We start from the raw sequence: 20905 nt of genomic DNA on the forward strand, positions 1-20905 counted from the left end.
TGAGTTTAATGCAACTCTGATTATCACAGTAAATCACTGAAGGTCTCAACGGCTGACCAAATAAGCCAAACAACATCTTGCGAAGCCAGATAGCCTCACAACTAGCTAAACTGGCTGCCATATACTCTGCTTCCGCTGAACTCAGTGCTACTGACTGCTGCTTCCGGCTGAACCATGACACTACTGCTGAACCCAACCCAAAACAGCACCCGAATGAGAGGCTCCTCACCAATCACAATAAAGTAAAGGTTCGGATCTGCCTCACTCTTTGTGAAACCCATCCCCTGCAAGTATGTATCTATCCTGGAGTACCAAGCTCTGGGAGCTTGCTTCAGGCCATAAAGGGCCTTCTTCAGTCTGCACACATGGGACTCCTTCCCATGCACCTCAAAGCCCTGTGGCTGCTCAATGTACACCTCCTCCTGTATGAAGCCATTGAGAAATGCGGTCTTCACATCCATCTGGTGGATCTTCCAACCCATCTCTGCTGCTATCGATATAATGGAGCGGATCGAAGTATATCGAGCCACGGGAGCGAAGGTCTCCTCATAATCAACTCCCTCTACCTGGGAGAACCCTCTAGCCACAAACCTCGCTTTGAATTTCTCAATGCTGCCATCTGCAGCATGCTTTACCTTGTAAAGCCATCTGGAAGTAACCACGGATTTGCCCTCAGGCCTCGGCACCACCTCCCAAACATCATTCTTCATGATAGAAGAATACTCCTCCTGCATGGCCTCTCTCCAGACCTGCTGGCTAGCTGCCTCCTCATAGCTAGAAGGCTCAGAGTCAAGGATGCTGGTAACCATCGCCATATAGCTACAAAACCTCTCAGGTGGTCTACTCTCTCTGACCGGCCTCTTCGGCTCAGCAACAGATGTGGCATCTCTCAAGGTGTCCTAAAGCCACTTGGGCTTCCTCTTCCCTGAGCGCACTTCTCCCACCGGAGAATGAAACTCCTCCTCCTCATCATCATTAGTAGCCTGAACTCCTGACTATCTGTCTGTTGTCCTCCTGCCTGCACCTGAACCTGTAGAAGCTGAGGTACCGTGTGAACTGTCCATCAGTGGACTCCCTAGTGAACTGCTCTGTGAACTGCTCTGCATGCTGCCCGGAGCACCACCCCTCTGGCTCGGCGAGCCACTGCTCACTGATGGACCTGACATCCTCATAGATGTACCTCCGGATCCTCCTGATCCCTGCCCACTGGATCCCTGCGACTGACTCAACTGCTGCTGAGGGTCTGGCTGATCCAGATACTCTAACTCCCGTGACCTCCTAAAGGCCCTGTCCTCCTCGAACTTCACATCCCATCTGACAACAACTCTCCTCTGTGCAGGAATGTAAATCCGAAAGGCCTTTGAGGTCTCACTGTAGCCCACAAAGATACCCTTCTCTACGGTGGGCTCTAGTTTGGTCCTCTTATGCATCCAAAGATATGAAGATGACCAATATCAGGCTTCTTCCCAGAGAAAGCCTCCTCCGGAGTCATGTGCCCCAAGGCACGATGCGGACTCCTGTTCTACAAGTAAACAGCTGTGTTGCAGGCTTCTGCCCACAAGAACAATGGCAACCCCTGATCATGTAACATGGCTTTGGCAGCCCCTATGATGGATCTGTTCTTCCTCTCTGCAACTCCGTTCTGCTGGGGGTTGTAAGGAACAGTGAACTCCCTCCTAATGCCTGCCTCCGCACAATAGTCAACAAACTCTCCAAGGGTGTACTTTCCTCCATTGTCCGACCTCAAGGACTTGATCTTTCGACCTGTCTGAGTCTCCACAAGAGCTCTGAACTCCTGAAACCGCTTGAAGACCTCACTCTTGGTCTTCAAAAAATAAATCCAGGTCCTCCTGGAGTGATCATCAATGAATAACACATAGTACTCATATCCACTCAAGGAAACATGAGACATCCGACAGCTCACATCGGAATGAATCAAATCAAGTATCCCCGTCGCTCTGCTGTCACTGCTGGGAAAAGGGGATTTGGCAAACTTGCCAATCGCACAACCTCTGCAAGTATCAAAGTGATCAGTACTGAAATCTGGCACACCTGTAGTGATCTCCCGCAATGTCCTCAAGGCTCCATGATACATATGTCCCATCCTGAGGTGCCAAATCTCACACAGCTCAGAACTGCTAGCTCTGCTGTCGGTACTACTGCTCAATGCCAAAAGGGGTTGGAATGCAAACTTGTACACCTTTGCATGGCGTACACCTATCACTCTAGCTGAATCAGCTCGAGTGCCCCTGGGATACATCAACACCTGTCCTCCCCTGAACAGTACCTCATATCCTCTGTCCTCCAAAGCTGAGACGGATATGAGGTTCTTCCTCATCCCTGGCACATAAAGAACCTCTGACACCTTCAAGGGAGGTTTGGACTCCCTCTGAAATGTCACTGTCCCCACCCCGACTGCTCTAACAACTCTATCATCACCGAGTACTACCTCAATATCAGTGCCACTCTCTGAAAGCTCTGAGAAGTACACACGGACTCCTGTCATATGACGTGAAGCCCCACTGTCCACATACCAAATACCTGAAGATGCTCCGCTAATCGAGGGAAAAGCATGCTCCCTCTGAACCTGTGTGGCAGGTGATCCTGCACTAGAGGACTCACACGTAGTGAACGCAAACTCCCGGTCAAAACGACCTGCAAAGTCCTCAATCTCTGCTGAAGCCGCCACGTCCTGGTTCTTCCCCTTCTTCTTCTTCTTCTCCGGACACACAACTGCATAGTGTCCCATCTTTTGACAATTCCAACACTTCACCTTGGAATAGTCCTTCTGTGTGTTCCCCTGTTTACCTTTACCTTTGCCTTTGCCCCCACCACTGCTTGTGGAAGCCTGCTTCTTCCCTTTGCCTTTCTTGCCTCCTGCCACCAGTGCTACGTCCTCATCCTGCTCAACTAGCTTGGCTGCCCCAAGTTGTCCTTTCCTGATCTCTGTCTGAATACAATCATCCCAAAACCTCTCCCATGTGGGAAGGGTCTCACGTGCACAAACCCCATCAGCAAAGTTCAACCATGAACGGGGGAGGCCATTCACTGCAATACGCACCAACTCAGTGGATGGAATGGCCTCTCCAATCGCTGCCAACTCATCTCTCACATTGGTAATCTTTGTGAGATATCCAGCTGCACTATCATTACCCATCTTAATGTTCTTCAGCTTCTCCTTCAGGACCATCTTCCGGTTCTCATTGGTACTCTGGTAGAGATTGGACAATGCTGTCCACATCTCATGGGCATTGCTCTTTCCTCTCACATGAGGAATGCAATGGTCTTTGATTCCGTCTAGAATCAGCCTCTTACCCTTATTGTTCTTCTTTTTATACTCAGCCAACTGAGTAACATCAGTGGGCACAACAACAGGGTTCTGTGCGGTATGCACCATGATATCCCAGACTTCTGCCTCCTCAAAGATATTCTGCATTCTCTCCTTCCAAACGCTGTAATTTATATGCCCATCCAGCCTATCCTCCACCCTCAATCCCAATGACATCCTGCTGTCCTAAAACTGAAAAATAGCACTGTTGTAGTAAAGATAAAACTGTTGTTTATGAAAAAATCAGCTTGCTGGAGTTTTCTGAGTGAAAAATCAGCAATTGTAATTTTTCCTTTTGCTGTCCCAAACTGCCCTTCAGCACTCAAGCTCTGATACCATGTAAAAATCTCTGTTTTCCCACCCCGGTTTTCAGTTTCTCCTTATTTCTCCCATGTAGTTAAATGCCCATTCCCATAACCATACATTTAACAGACTGAAAAAAATAAATATTGCTGAAAACACAAATTCTGGAAATTTTTCAGAATGCTGGAAATTGCAGAATTAAAAATCAGCAATCAAAAACACTCCCTCTTACCGAGGAAGGTGTTCCTCACCACACCCATCTTGTCTCTGAAGTAGACATGCTTGCCCCATGGTAAGGCTTTAATAAAGACCCACTTAGTCATTTATTTCCAAAGTCACTTTTCCTTTCTAATTTTTCATTGACTTTATAAAAGTCACTTTAAAATTAGACTTAATAACTTTATCACTTAAAGTCACTTTTAAATTAGATTTAACTTTATAAAATTATAAAGTCACTTTAGGAGAAAAATTAAATTCTTTTGGACACTTTTCCCTAGGCCAAAGATCAAAGCCTAAGGGAACCACCTGTCCTCCGGTACCAAATTTCAACATGCTTTCCTAAATGGTGACTTACAGGAAGAAGTCTACATGACGCAGCCTCCAAGATTCAAGATTGCCGGTCAAGAACAGAAAGTGTGTAGATTAGCTAAAGCACTCTATGGATTCAAACAAGCTCCTCGGGCTTGGTACATGAAAATTGATCAGTACCTGACAGATCATGGCTTTCAGCGGAGCCCATCTGATGCAAACCTCTATATCAAGCATACTGGTGATGATATTTTGTTTGTGGTTGTCTATGTGGATGATCTTATCATTACTGGCAACTCTGCACATTTGATCCAAGGGATCAACCAAGAATTATGCAGCACCTTTGATATGACACACTTGGGACTTCTTCATTACTGTCTGGGGGTTGAAGTCTGGCAGAGTGAGAACAACATCTTTCTCTCTCAGTCCAAGTATGCCAAAAATCTTGTGGACAAGTTCAGAATGCAGGATTGCAAACCGACCACGACTCCTATGGAACCAGGGCTCAAACTTTCAGCTCAGTCATCCTCCCCCCTTGTGGATGAAACTTTATTCAGGCAATTAGTGGGCAGCCTCATCTACCTTACTGCCACTAGACCTGGCATCAGTTTTGCAGTGAGCTACATTTCCCGCTTCATGTCAGCTCCTAACGTTGATCATTGGATAGCAGCAAAGCGTGTGCTACGATATGTGCATGGCACTTTTGATTATGGACTCCTATACACTCGAAGTTCCGATCCTATACTCAGTGGTTACACAGATTCTGATTGGGCCGGTTCGATTGATGACCGTAAATCTACAGCTGGGTATGTGTTTAGTCTAGGATCCGGTGTTGTCCCCTGGACTAGTGAAAAGCGGCAGGCAGTGGCTCTCTCCTCAACAGAAGCAGAGTATCGGGGAGCAGTTAAGCCATCCTGTGAGGCAGTTTGGCTTCGACGTATGCTTGCGGATATGCATTTTTCCCAGACAGGTCCTACTCCCTCGTTTTGTGATAATCAGGGAGTGCTCAAACGTGCCAAGAATCCAGTCTTTCATGAACAAACAAAGCATGTGGAAACCCATTGCTACTATATTCGCCAGCTTGTTGAAGACAGATCCGTTCAGTTGCGATATGTTCCCACAACAGAGCAGCCCGCAAACATCTTCACCAAGCCTCTTGGTCCTGATAAGTTTGTAAAATTCAGAGGGTCTATTGGTGTTGTAAATAGATTGAGCATTAAGGGAGGGTATTAGAATAATACTATTTAGTGTTTAATGCTCATTCTTATTAGTTGTTGTTTTTTTTTTTCTTTTTAGCAGTTTCTTAGATGAAACTGATTGTTTCCATTTCCTAATAGAAACTTGATGTTTCTATTACTGTAAATATCTTTGTATTATTATTGAGCTTCATTTTGCTCATCAATTCAATTCATTCATTGGAAATCCATATGCGTGTTTCGCACTGTTTTACCTACCATAACTATAAGGCTTCCTATTATGACTGTTGTCATGAATAATGAACTTGATGTATGATAGGCCTTTAATAGTAGAGGTCTTTCACTTCTTCCTTCTTTATTTTCTTCTCTTATGGTTCTTCTACTTCTTTGGTCACGTAGGTTTCACTTCCTTCTTTCCTTTTCTTGTTGCCCTTCTTGAGTTTAGGACAATTCCTCTTGTAGTGCCCATATTCATTACATTCATAACATTGAATTTTAGACATGTCAACTTTCTTTTGAAATCTCTTTCGTGGCTCAAACTTTCCAAACTTTCCTTTCTTCCTTGACATAGTTGCAAATGCTTGAGACTTCTCATTAGATTCAACGTCATCCTTTGCTTTAATATGGTTTCTTCAATTTTACATAATGCCCATAGATCATTGAACATTGTAGATTCCTTCTTTGCATAGATGCTTGATACAAAGTCGCCCCATTCATTCGGTAGTGCATTGAGTACACAAGTGGTCATCTCTGGTTCTTCCTAGCTCTCTAGATGAGATATCAAGCTAGCCCCTCTTCCTTTGATACTTTCATTTTGTATAATTTGGTTCTTAAGGATATTATTTCCCCAACTGTACTTACAGAGTATAGCTCTACCAATTTGTCATATATCTCTTTTGATGACTTCAATTTTGCTACAAAGGGAATGAGAGAATCCTTGATAGATTCAAAGAGGATTCTTTGAGCCCTTATTTCTCCTTTCATATATTTTGATAATGCTTGATCCTAATCTTGAGGAGGCTTGGTGATGGAGCCCATAACATAATCAAAAACTTCATTTTCTGTGAGAATCAAATCTATTCTCTTCTTCCATGCAAGGTAGTTTGATGCCCCAACAAGTTTATTGTTCTCCTTGCAGAAAGTAGTCATTTGTGTTAATCAAGGTTGTCATTGATGTCAATATGACATTCGCCGAGATGGCAAGTATTCTTGAGATGCCTGGTTCCAGATGATGATGAGGTACATGTTGAACAAACTCTTGTTTGATAAAGATGCCACCAATGAAGAAGTCAAGCTATTAATATGTCAAGCCACCAATGAACAAATCTTAAGAAGTCCTAGAACTAATTATGATATTGCCAAGTGTCAATCATGTGCCTTGATTGATGATCTAGATCGTAAGTGCCAATGAAGTATCTAATATACAAGCCCTTGATGACATATGGAGGACTACACTTGATGATGTCATACACTTAATGAATGACCACAACTGATGATGGCACTTGATGAAGGTCGAAGACTATATATGACAATGATAGGAGACATGTCATGAATGACTTGGAAATCTCCTAATGACATTAGTAATTGTTGCACTATGACATATCATTGCACTAGTATATAATGATATTGTTGGATATGATGACATGGATGTCCTACATGATGACACTATGATCCTATGATTGATGACCATGATCCAATGATGAAACAATGGAGAATCCATGCTGCCCCAAACTTCTTATGCACAAAAATTAAGGACAATCACAAAGAAAATAATTTTTTACCACCTTAGAGGCATCCTTCCAAAATGATTCCTATTACATCTTATAGAATATATTTTTTCCTTTCCAATGAGCCCTTGCCTTGAAACTCCCAATAGTTTGTGAGATATTGAATTTTTAAGTTAATCAAATTATTCTTAGCAGTGAGCTGACCTATGCTCAAAGACACATGTCGGCGTACCTCCAGTGACGGGCCCCTTCACTTTGACTAGCGAAAAACACTATAAATATACAGTTTCGTCCTCATTTCAAGTGAGCAGTTCGGTGATCATTCTTCAAAAGAAATTACAGGAGTAAGAAAGGCCGAGAAGAAAGGAAAGGAGTCATATTAATCTTTGTTTTGGGTCTGAAATCTACAGGTAGATGAAGTAACCTACAGGCAACATACCTCCAGTCATCTAGCACATAAACTAATCTCAGATTATGCACAGACTTGCACAAGACTAAGCTCGGATCTAGGAGTACATCAGTTTGCTTGGACTTGTCAGACCAGGAGGTAACTCCTCAAAACAATTCATAATATTCATTCAGGTTGGTCTTTATTATATACATGAGGGAGAGACTGTTCATTTCATCTCTCGTTGACTCTTCATATTTTCTATTATTTATTTACATCAGTTACAGTTATTCACCCAATCCTAATGATTAGGTGTCAACATTCCCCCCCTTAATCTGAAAGTATGTTGGTGAGTCCAAGCATCGTTCTGAATCTTTCAAGCTTTTCTCTTCCAAGCGCTTTGGTGAAGATGTCTGCAATTTGCTCATTAGTGGAACAATGGCGGAGATGGATTGTTTTGGCCTCAACATGATGTCGAATCAGATGATATTTAGTATTGATGTGCTTCTTTCGATCATGGAGCTTTGGGTTCTTGGCCAACTTTATTGCCGAGGTATTGTCAACCATGAGTGGAGTTGATTGTACTTGTTTTACCTGCAAATCTTCAAGAATTTTCCTGAGCCACACAATTTCTTTTGTTGCCTTAGTGGCTGCCACATATTCTGCCTTTGTTGTGGAATCTGCTGGAACTGATTGTTTACGTGATCTCCAGGAGACATCTCCTGAACCAAGACTCATAGCATAACCTGAAGTAGATACCCCAGTTTCTTTGTCTCCATCGAAGTCTGAATCAGAGTATCCAATCAAGCTGAAGTCGTCCACCTATGTATACTTGATTCCAAAGTCTTGAGTTCCCTTCAAGTACCTTAGAACTCTTTTTGTGGCAGACCAATGTCCCTCACAAGGCTTTTGCATAAACCTAGAGAGAATTCCAACAGCAAACGAAATGTCTAGTCTGGTAGTAGTTAGGTAGTTGAGACTTCCTACACGCTGTCTATACTTTGTTGCATCCTCAAATTCTTTTCCTTCAATGGATGTGAGCTTTAAGTTTTGTTCCATTGGAGTAGTAAGAGGATTGCATTCTGTCATGCCAAACCTGTTCAACAGGTCTCCAATGTACTTCTTTTGAGAAAGGAATATGGACTTCAGATGTTGAGTTACTTCAATACCAAGATAGTAATGAACACAGCCCAAATCAGTCATTTCAAAACCTTTCCTCAATTCCTTCTTTATGGATGCAATGTAGCTTTCATTGTTCCCCGTCATCAAAAGATCATCTACCTATACCACAAGCTAAGTCACAGGACACGTCCTCCAAGGTCTCGTGTCCCATATTTTACGTGCCGGACACGAAAACGGCCCTAAAACGTGTCGAAAACGTTTTTCATCGTGTCCTGTAAAACGTAAAACATATTCACCAGTTTTCGTCGTGTCCTGCATCTGGAAAACGCGTATTCCGTTGATTGAAAACGTTGCCCTAACGTTTTTCCTCTGGTTGAATACATACCCCACTAAAAAGTGTAGTTTAAAGCCCACGCAATGGATTTTTCCCAGTTCTTTTTGTCATTAAACTGACGTGCTCCTTCATTAATATCTACATTGTTATCAGCCTGCACTTCCTTATGTGCTTTCATCACCAAGGGTTTCCAAATGGTCTCTCAAAATATTGACTGCTCCTTGTAGGCAGATTTTAGTAAGGATAGGGAGTTGTTGTTTCACTTCTGAAATGCCCCCATCTGCATGTTTGACATCAACAGCTTCATCTCTGGGGTAATTTGAGTTGTTTTGCTCAATTTGTATGCACAAGTCTGCCGCTGGAGCAGCAGATCCATCATTCATTTGTGTGAGGGTAGAGGTATCCTAACAAATATCACCATAGCTACCATCAAAGATTCAAAATGTATCCCCAAAGGTCTGTCTCAAAATCAATCTTAAAATATCATGCAGAGTTGCCACTAGTGCTCTTATTTGGCTTCTAGGGGATCAGTGTTGCAGTCTATCACATGAGGTTTGTCAAGAAATTGCGCCTAAACATGATACTCATCATAAAAAATTTGTAAGGTCAATAAGCACATGTAGGTTGAATATATAAGGATAAAGGACCAAGGTGTAAAACAAGGGATGACGATCATGAAAATATCCAAGGCATAGGTATAAAGAGACCAATAAATGATGAAGAAAAAGATAGATTTACAAAACAGAAAACAATTTTGTGATTTAAAATTAAGGAGCTTAAAAGATGTATCAATACATTGAGAAAGGACTAAATGGAGAACTTTAAGGTATTCAAATTTTATAAATCTAGTTTACTTTTATAGTTTAATGAATATAGGCCTAATGTTTTTGTTAAATTTGTGGTGGTAGAGGTCATGGCTCAGACATAACTCCATGTTTATTTTACAATGTTACATCCTTGTTTAATTATATTTTAATTTGATTAGACAAGCTGCAACCTGCAATTTAATATGGATAAAAAACTATATTTCAATATATATATATATATATATATATATATTTATTAAATATATATAAAATGTGTCCCCCGTGTCCTATTTCCAGGTCGCTGCATTTTGTATTGAATACTCGTATTTACGTGTCCTCGTGTCATGTGACTTAGACCACAAGATATACAACTGTTTTGCCAACCTTCTTGACAAACAAAGTTGCATCATCAAGATCATAATGTTTGAAATTGAGTTTCAGAAGATCATCAAGAACATATAAGACGAATTGATCAAGGCTTTCCCCACATTGGGGTTTGTCCCTGGCTAGCGCCACATCTTGTGTCCTCTTGTCTTGGCTTGCCTTCTGTGATTTATATTTATGTTCTATCTGCAGTTTACTTTAATGTTGATGTGATTGCTAATATGGAAAAGATATTGAGCTATTTGTGAAAATTGAAATAAATTGCTCTAGCATAGAACATACCTAAAATTAACATGCCTTCACTTGTCAGTGACTAGGGCTCAAATAATTAACTCACACTATCTCTCAGATATCTCTGTGAGAAAGTTTCACTTCCTCAGACTGTAACTAAGCTTGTGAAGAGATCTTAGACAGTGGCATTGTTAGATGGTAGAATCTCCTCTTGAACAGTAGCATTGGTGAACAACAGCATCTTCTCTTGTTGAGAACTTGAGGACTTGTGGGCAGTGGAGAATAGAAGGCTCAACCTATTGAAGACACTTTTGAAGAATTTGTGGAGACCTTGTTTGAAGTCTTTGTGGAGTGATCTTGAAGAAGATCCCAGATTGGAGCCTTCTTGTTGAGTAGCCTTGACTGACCTTAAAGTTAATCTTGAAGACCATGATGCATTATTGAAAGTCATCATGAGGTGACCTTGGAGATCTAGTTTGAGTATGATGAAGAGCAGTGGTGACACCTTCAAGGAGATCAAGGTTGTCATTGATGATGTAACGTGGAGACCAAAGTGAAGACTAAGCAAAGATTGACAGGGCTCGTTGAAGTAAACATTGCGAGTCGTGAAGTATAACCAAATACATCTTGACGAAGTAAAGTGAGGGTTGGAGCCCAAGAGGTTGGCGCCTCGAAAAGACAATATTGGTGCCTTGGAGGATAGGGTTGAGGATCGAAGTTCTCAAGAAACCAAGTCGGAGCCTGAACAAGATATAGGGTTGGAGCCCTTGAGGTTGGTGCCTCAAAATTGACAAGGTTGGAGCCTTGAAAGTCCAAGTCGGCGCTTGGAAAAATAAAGGTTGGAGCCTGGGAGATGGAAGATTATAGTCTTCATCTAGGGTTGGAGCCCTATATTATTATTGTACTTGATTTATTGTAAAGAAGAAATTAATAAAAGTATTTATTCTATTATTGTTCATTTTGTGTTCTAAATATAAGTGATCTAACTGGTAAAAATAACAATTGAAAAGAAATATTGATCCACCCCCCCCAGTATTTCCAACAATTTGATTTGTAGATTGAGACATGAATATAAAGTACTTACTTGACAAATGAAGATGCCTCCTTGATGACGATGTCTTCTACTAGAGTGTGAGCTTTAGAATGAGGGAGGGATGATCTTCCATCTTTCTTCCTTAGGATGATGATGTAGAATGTGGGAGGCTTCCCAAGATGCTTCAAAGGTGTTAATTCCTTCTTTCTTTGAGATGGAGGTAGAGTCTTTGAGGTCTCTTTTCTTCTTTCAAGAGTTCTTCCTTCAAGATGATAAGGTCTTTGTGATGTGATGACTAAATCTCCTTGACGCTCTTGCTTTTATATTTGGCCCTTATGTATCCTTTTTCAATTGAGTGATCTTCAAGCTTCCTTTCCTTGTCACTTTAGCTTTGATAACAATGAACATGCATAGAAATCTAGGGCAGCTACATTAGGGGTGATTTCTCTTTGATAACTGCTTGTGATGTTCTTTACTTCAACTCATAGAATTTATAATTAGCTTCGTCTTCTTTTTGTTTATTATATTGTTCTTATCATCAAACAACTATCAAAACATGAAGATCGATAGAACAAATGGACACAAGATGTAGGCTGTTAGCCAGGGCCAAAACCTCTCCTAGAGAGGAAAACCCACAAGAAATTATTTTGTTCTTATAGAATCTTCAAATGACGAATTCCAAACCCTTTAGACCCAAGACTGCGACCCCTCCAAGACCAAGTCAACCCAAGTCAAAACTTCTTCTTTTGCACAACTTTGACCCCTGCAACAAATTTTGGCCTCTACTACAGATCTGCAACTTTTTTGGCCATCCTGTAATAGATGCAACTTCGCACGTGTGGGTGATATAGGTCAAATTAAGGTTTCTTCCTTGCTCGTTTTAGCTTGCTTCTCTTCTTCTTGTTTTGGACTTTGATTCTTAATCTTTTAGCCTTCAAACCTCGGCCCTTCTAGTAGACTGCAATTTTTTATCTTGCTGCAACAATGGATGCCCTAATTTTCGCACAAGTAAGAAAGATAGACACAAAAGCTTCAGCTTTTGATTTTACTTGTTGTCTTTTTCTTGACCTTCACTCTTCTTCCTTGCCTTTAGACTTCTTGTTTTTATCAAACTTGCTTGGATTGTCTTCTTCAAATGAGGTTGAATTCTCTTTATATATAGCCCTAAACAGTGTCAACTTGTCTTCTGCAGGCCAACTTGGCCTTGGAGGGGTAAAATGACACTTTTGACTCAAAATAAAAATCCTTTAACTTGTTACAAAATGCCCAAAGGGGTCTTTTACATAAGATAATGACTCTATTGACTCCATGACTCTTTGACAATCCCTAGAAGCACACAATGGGTGCTTTGACCTAAAATAAAAATGACCTTGAGCATGAAACCCATGCTATAAAATAACAATAATAAATTTTTCTTTCCTTTTACAAAATATACAAAAATCAAGAGTACATGACATATTATGAAGACCAAACCTAGTTACATATTTCAACACATCTCAGGCGTACTACTCCCAATAGCATTATAAATTTTAGTGATCACTCCCAAATAAAGATTAAACTTTGCTTGTTATATTCTTCTTCCATTTGTTTACAAATTATTGACGATGTCCAGTGTGTTTGTCGAAAAAGAATTTTCATAGTTTGCATGCTAATTGTTTGTGAAAAGGTATTAAAGGAAATATTTGATATTTTTGGAAACATTTTTTATAGTAAATTAAAATTGCTATCTAAACCATCCAAAGTTTTTTCTCGGAATATTACAGGTCCCTGATAGAATCTAGAATAATACTTCTGGCTCTCATGTCATTCTTCTTATACTTTGCTTTTCATTCATCATCTGAATCATCGTCTGAAGGTTTAGTAACCTTACCTTTCACGATACCTAAGACATCATTCTTTGCAAAAATGAGGTCAATTCTTGTTTTCCAAGCCCTAAAATTTGTAACTTCTTCAAGCTTTGATCCGAATGGAAAATGGCATCAACCCATGGTATTCATCAACCCATGTTATTCATCCACCCATGGAATTTACCCATGGTATTGTAAGTGGCATCCACCCATGGTATTGTAAGTGACATCCACCCATGGTATTCATTCACCCATGGTATTTGCCCATGGTATTGTTACATCCGCCCATGGTATTGTTACATCCACCCATGGTATTCATTCACCCATGGGATTGACAAATGGTATTCTAACATCCACCTATGGTATTCATTCACCCATGGAATTGACCCGTGGTATTGTAACTAAAAAATACTATAAGTAACAAGTCGCATTTTGTAAAATGACAGTTTGTCCGCCACAATGTAGCTTTTACAGTTATTCTCTGTTTTAATAAAAAAATTCTTTGTGGTTTTGTTCATTGGGCATTCTCCTCTTTTTCCTCCAGCATTTCAATCTTTTAGATCTTGGGGGCCTCCCTCCACGATCCGTATCAGTGGTATCAAAGCAGGTTACAGTTCCATGGGAATGAGGGTTTCATGCATATGTCAGTTTCAAATTTTTGCAGCAATATTCAACAAACTTCAGGCACGCGCTTCGACCTCCACAGAGCACTTTCTTGGGCCAAGCAGGAATAATTTTTCTCTTTTCATTTTTTTTGCAGGATTTTTTTTTGGTGGCGAGTTTGCAGATCATATCTGAAACATTTGGTGAAATATTTACAAAAACAAATAACAGATCTGGATTCCTTGCGAAAAATATCAAAATTCAAACAAAAAAATTCAGCCGAATCGGAGTCTGGATGAAGGAGATATCGCTGATTTAAAATCAGCTATGTTGTAGAATTTTTTTCTGACGACAACTAGTGGATGGCGACTCTCCTATCATTTTTTGAAGTTTTTGTATAGAATTTCAGAAAAATTATTGTAGATCTGAGCTCCTCTTGAAAAATCACCCAATTTCAAAAAAAATGGGTTGAATCAGAGTTCGGATGTGGGAGATATCGTTGATTTAAAATCAACTATCTTTTCAGAACTTTTATGACAGCGGGAAAATTGCAGCGCGGATCTGAGATTATGGAGTGTCCAAATAAGGATTTCCAACACATGGGAAGATGCAAAATGGTCCTTCTGCTTCCAAAAATAGGTTATAATAAATATTTTGAGTTATATTGACCGAATTATGTCCATTTTAATTTTAGAGCAGCATTCAGAGCGGGTTCCCATTGGAGACGTGCGCTCCCACCCCACTTTAGTAGGCACCTACTTCACATTCATCAATTTCATCATAGCAACATTCGACTTGGATTATTTGGAGACATGCCCTCCCACCCCAGGCTATGTAAGCACCTGCTACTTCATCAACAACCAACATCACGGTTATGGGTCAACTGCACAAAATCCTTGTCATCGAAGTCCATTTGCAAGGCCGCACACTGTTAGCATCATAGTTGGTCACAAGCATTACAGGGTATCTCTATCCTCGGATCTTTGTTTGTCATGGTTATGGGTCATCCACAAACCCACACTTCATCGAAGTCCATTTGCTAGGTCGCACACTGTCAATATCACAGTTGGTCACAAGCATTACAGGGTATCTCTATCCTCGGATCTTCGTTCAGCATGGTTATGGATCATCTACAAACCCACACTTCATCGAAGTCCATTTGTTAAGCCGCACACTATCAGTATCACAGTTAGTCACAAGCATTACAGGGTATCTCTACCATCGGATCTTCATTCATCATGGTTATGGGTTAACCACATAAAACCCTTCTCTTCAGTGGCTCTTCATATTCAACAAAGGCTTCACAGGAGGGAACTTCACGCAATGGGGACCATTGCTTCTTAAAGAGGGAAGAATGATCCGAATGGAAAATGGCATCAACCCATGGTATTCATCCACCCATGGAATTTACCCATGGTATTGTAAGTGGCATGCATCCATGGTATTGTAAGTGACATCCACCCATGGTATTCATTCACCCATGGTATTTGCCCATGGTATTGTGACATCCACCCATGGTATTCATTCACCCATGAAATTGAGCCGTGGTATTGTGACATTCACCTATGGTATTCATTCACCCATGGAATTGACCCATAGTATTGTAACTAAAAAATACTATAAGTAACAAGTCGCATTTTGTAAAAGGACAATTTGTCCGCCACAATGTAGCTTTTACAGTTATTCTCCGTTTTAATAAAAAAATTCTTTGTGGTTTTGTTCATTGGGCATTCTCCTCTGTCTTCCGGCATTTCAATCTTTTAGATCTTGGGGGCCTCCTCCCAAGATCTGGATCAAGCTTATTTTCAGTCTTCATAGAGGAACCCATGGACACATGCAAACAATCAGATTGTAAATATAAGTCTCTTCACAAGCTCTTCCCTTTACCACGATTCCTTAAGAGGATCTCAATGTCCTTTGCTTCACCAAATCTCTAATTCCATTTTGATTTTTCAAGTGCAATAGATACAAGCACTAATTTCTGAAATACTGATAATTACTTCTGATGATGTTGATCTTCTTTTAGCAATTCCAATTTATCATTAAGCAATTACACTTCAGAGATTCAACCATAAATGCATAAGGACAACAAAAATCACAATGCACAAAGAGACCACAAAATTTACCCCAGAAAACCCACTTGGGGAAAACCCAGCAACCTTTTCCTTAAGAAATTATTCATTTCAACAACAAATACACCTAAATCAACTAGTCAACTATGAGGTCAAATTGACCAACAAAGCTATGGTAAAACCTGGTCAATCAGCCCTCTTGTCAAGTCAATCTTTTTCCCTTCAAATTCGGCCCTCTCTGCTGGCTAGAACAAATTTTGGCCTCCCAAAATATGCCCAGAAGCTCGTCCCTACTGCCCAGAAACTGTCCAAAAAGTCACACATGCGAAGTTAAGGGGAGAGAGACGAATTCGTCCTACTTGTCCTTCTTCTTTTTTGCTTGGATACTCAAAATATGTATTCTTCTCTGAGAGGTCGAATGGTGCCTTGTGGAGGAGGTCAAGTGCTCTATATATAGTGTTTTGCCTGTCTGAATGGGTGTGTCTCTTCACCGGGGCCGACTTGACTTGAGGGAGGACCGACTTGACAAGTTTGAAGCCAAAAATTCAAATTTCAAAATTATCTTTTGACACTGACATGAAGAACATGTCTTATATTAATACTTTCAAGGGCTAGTCAACGAAAATGACATGAAGAATATGTCTCACAATTTCATTATATATTTCGAAGGTTAAAATATAAATTATGAAGACCGGCCATAGCTACAAAATTCAACACTTTCATGAACTTAAAATAGTATTTGGAATGTTACTCCTATATCTCCCCAGAATATTATCTTAATATAGAAAGCCCCCTTATAGGTTTAGTCACATGGATTTATCTTGGGTGGTTAGGAGAAATGATTGTGATTCTTCCCACCCAAATTCAATTCTCGCTAGTAACAAGTTGAGCTCATATTGAGTATATTATTTTAATGGCTTCAATCTTTGCTGTTGTACAGCCTTGAGCCTTAAAGAACCTAAAGCCCTTGCCTACGAGTTGAAGGGTGGGGTGCTTGGATGCATGATAAAAAAGAAAAACATGTTTTAGATAAATAATTGACTTGAAATATACTAATATATTCCTTTCTTGATTTTTCCACATAAAACTGACTTGAAATATACTAATATATTCCTCTCTTGATTGAAGACATCACAACAGTGAAATCTGTGGTGATTTACGTTTCTTCAAGAATTTGAGATTGAGCCCAATTTTCATCGCAGCTTGGCAGTGGCAGCGACCAACCCCAAATTCTTATCCCATACACTTATTCCTTACAAATAACTTAATCTTCTTGCATGATCTGGTCACTGACACACTTATTTAGATCAAGGAACTTTGCAACAGATATCTAACGCAGTGATTGCTTCCATGTTTAGTATCCTCACAAATTTTACCATGGATTCAGTGGTTGGTAATCTGATAAATATTCTTGATTTCTTGGTGATTATGGCGGCCTTTTTTTTAACCTTCTATGATATGCCACCATCCAACAAATAATAAAAAATTACTATTATTTCCAGATAACCAATTCACTTTTTTTCTAAATGTTATTATTGTAGCAGCTAGAGTCTTAGACTTATTGGTGGCTGGGGCACAGATCTTCAATGCTTCTGGTGGAAATTTGTGATTTCAAAAAAATAAAGTAGGTTGACCTTTATAAATCAACCACTATTATATATGGATTTATACAATATATTTGTAACAGACTAGTTCTTAGGCTTCTTTTTTTTTTCTTTTTCTCTTTTACTTCAATATCAAGAACTGTTCTTCAATTCAAATTAGTAAGATAACAACAGAATAATCTCATTCAATGGAACTATCGAGTTTTAAATGGCCAAAGGCCGATTTGTGTTCAAAGACCTATAGAAATCAAATAAACTCTGTAAATGGGGGTGGCCAAAAATTTGACTAGACAAGGTCCGAATGAAGTTTGGCCAAGGGACAGAATCAGAAAATGAAGCTCTAATATCAAATGTGACAACCAATCTAGCTCACAAATTAAATATCCAAAATATTTGGAATATAAAGAAATCCATTTAGGATAAAATAATAATATATTGAATAAATGTTTGAGAAAATGATATGATCAGATAAAAAATGAGAGCCCCATATATACACTAAGCAGAAATCCCCTTTCATTGAGAGTCATGTCATTTCATTAGAATATACCTATTCACTAATTATTAATTATTATCATTATTAGTTGTATTTATATTTATTACAGATAAAGCACTACAACAAGGAATGGTCAAATATTATGTCAATAGATGACAAACCATTGGTGATTAACAGGGTAATAAAAGAAGAAAAAATTGAAGCTAGAGGGTGAAGAGGCATACCTGATGAAGTTCTAAGATCAAATGTGACAACCAATCTAGCTCACAGATTAAGTATCCAAAATATATGGAATATAAAGAAATTCATTTAGGATAAAATAATAATATATTGAATAAATGTTTGAGAAAATGATATGATCGGATAAAAAATGAGAGCCACATATATATACAAAGCAGAAATCCCCTTTCATTGAGAGTCATGTCATTTAGTAGAGACATGTCATTTCATTAGGATGTGTCTATTCACTAATTATTATTTATTATCATTATTTCTTGTATTTATATATATTTATATTTATTACAGATAAAGCACTACAACAAGGAATAGTCAAATATTATGTAAATTGATGAAAAACCATTGGTGATTAACAGGGTAGCTAGAGGGTGAAGATGCATACCTGAGGTCATAAGGAATGAACTTGTTAGGCATAGTGTCTGCTTCTATGAGTGGCGTAAGTTCAGTACCACTAGCCCACAGAAACAAAGCATGGCTGGGAATCATCTGCCCTGGCCAAACTCCGCCATGCTGCCGCATTACAGCTTTTTCCCGTTCCTTACTTTCAATGCCTTCCTTCTGAAGCTGCTGATATGTCTTCTTTTGATGTCCTTTAAGTGGAATCCATGGAGGTAGTCCCTTTGCCAATTTGTGAATAAAAGCTGTCCCGGCTGTTGCTAGTTTGACTATAAACAGAAATACCAAAGCCTATGAATAACAATTTTCATGCAATATAAAAAGATACTGGAAACAAATGCCCTATCAATGTCCTAATAAGCCCCACCAAAATTTCAATGTGTGTGAGCATGTGTGTAACAGATTGCCTTTAGGTAGATAGGAAACAAAGAAAAGAAAATATAAAAGGAGCTGAAAAGGGAACTGTCAGGAATGATGAGAAAAATTATCAAATGAAGTTAGTACTAACTAAATAGTAAATACTTCAATAAGCCATAACATGTAAAATTTCTACAAAATAAAACAGCCCTGTCTGATTGTGAAAGCTATAGACTGTAAAACAAGATGGAAAAAGAGGTCAGAAAGAAACACCATCTATAGTGTTCACTGCCTTTTCCAAGCCATAGACCATGCCAATTGGTGCCCATTCATCCATATCATCTCCCCAAACAAAAGTATGTGTATCAATAATGCCAGCAGCCCATGCAGTTTTCATGGTAATTAGCTCCATAGGTCCCCTTGTACGGCCCAAACGATCTTTATAATACCAACCACCACTCTTCATAGCAACTGTTGAGACTCAGGAAAAAAGCAACTGTAGTGAGAACCTCATTAAACGAACTGCAAAGTAGTTGCTAATCTAGAACTGTTAATTTTAGCTAACAATGGTCTGTTCTATGCTTAGCACAATTACTTCAATGTTCTTTAGCAGCCCAATGACAATTTCCAATTTAGTTTCCCAGTGGAAATCACATTGACAGTGATTGTAGATAGAACATGAATAACAAAAATGCAGAAGACAAGTCAAGACAAAAGAACACCAGATTTTGCGGATTCCAGGGAAAAACCACAAGATGGAGAAAACTCTTTGATCAATTCTTCTTCTTATTATATCAAATGTTCAGCAGAGATAGAGAGTACAAAAGTCAAATTGACTTGTCAAATCAAAGTCAAGACAGCCCCGTCAAATCAAAGTCAACAACAATAAATATCTGCCCTAACAAGAAAGTCAACAATGGTCAATGCAGCAGTAAACAGTCCTCTTTGGAGCTCGGTCAGAAGTCAAACTCGGCCTTTAGATGTTGGGTTGTGTTATATTCTTTCCACGACTAGCCCACGTAGTTAACCGGGGGGTTAGAAGGGGGGGCCTAGCCCCCTCCTTCGTTGCGCCAATTGCGTAGCGGGGGGAGTCACAGGGGATTTGAGGGGTGCAGGTAACCCCACTCTATGGGGTCCAGGGCAGCGCCCTAGAAAATTTTGGTTTTGGGCGGACCTACCTATGGTTTTGTGCATGATTTTCGCACATGGTTTTGGACACGATGGTTTTTGGTCCATGGTTTTGGACACGATGGTTTTTGGTCCATGGTATTGAATGCTCCGGCATGTATAAATATATATTGTAACATTGAAAAGAATATAATGAAAAATTAAGTTGGTAGTCCTGGTTATGGGATCCAGGGGAAAATCTTTGTGTATATGTGTTTTATGTGTTATGCTCTCGCATTGTTTATTTTCTGTGTTTTAGAATTCGTATGTAGGTATCTCTGTGTAGGGTTAAAACCTACATTTGGTATCGGCATTTTTTGGCTTCAAGGGGACGCCTTTGTCGCTGAGGGGTTTCGCTCAGGCCTGTGGTAGACCCCGTTCAGCGAGAGATCTGCGGAATCGATTCTAGTGGTGAAAGAAGATGGCGAGCAGTGGAAAGATAGAGATTGAGAAATTTAATGGTCAGAGTTTTGAGTTGTGGAAACTCAAGATGGAGGATCTGTTGGTGGATAAAGATCAATGGATCGTGGTAGATCCGGGTACTAAACCAACAAGATTGCCTGATGAATAATGGAAGAAGTTGGATCGGAAGGCAAAGAGCACAATACGATTGTGTGTCTCAGATTCAGTATTGCTGAATGTATCAGGAGAAACTACCGCTAAGGCTTTGTGGGACAAGTTAGGGACTTTGTACCAATATAAGTCCGTGGTGAATAAACTGTTCCTACGGAAAAAGTTGTATAACCTGA

General features: G+C 39.7%; 1 protein-coding gene across 3 annotated transcripts in view; it reads right to left on the bottom strand.

Annotated features, from left to right (window-relative positions):
• Positions 1-20905, bottom strand: part of LOC149162852 (histone-lysine N-methyltransferase ATXR3-like protein) — a 224856-nt gene that overhangs the window by 127836 nt on the left and 76115 nt on the right. For 2 of the 3 annotated variants that reach the window (XM_089437409.1, XM_089437411.1), the window contains exons 2-3: positions 19263-19460; positions 18619-18901 (exon numbers count right to left, since the gene is read on the bottom strand). In XM_089437409.1, coding sequence (XP_089293535.1) covers positions 18619-18901; positions 19263-19460 — 481 coding nt within the window. The remainder of the gene's footprint in view (positions 1-18618; positions 18902-19262; positions 19461-20905) is intronic. The other variant, XM_089437410.1, reaches the window with a different exon arrangement.

This window comes from Pinus tabuliformis, chromosome 5_2 (assembly GCF_031772625.1).
Source record: "Pinus tabuliformis cultivar Carrire ecotype Pingquan chromosome 5_2, CPIR1, whole genome shotgun sequence".
In the NCBI taxonomy this organism is placed as follows: domain Eukaryota; kingdom Viridiplantae; phylum Streptophyta; class Pinopsida; order Pinales; family Pinaceae; genus Pinus; species Pinus tabuliformis.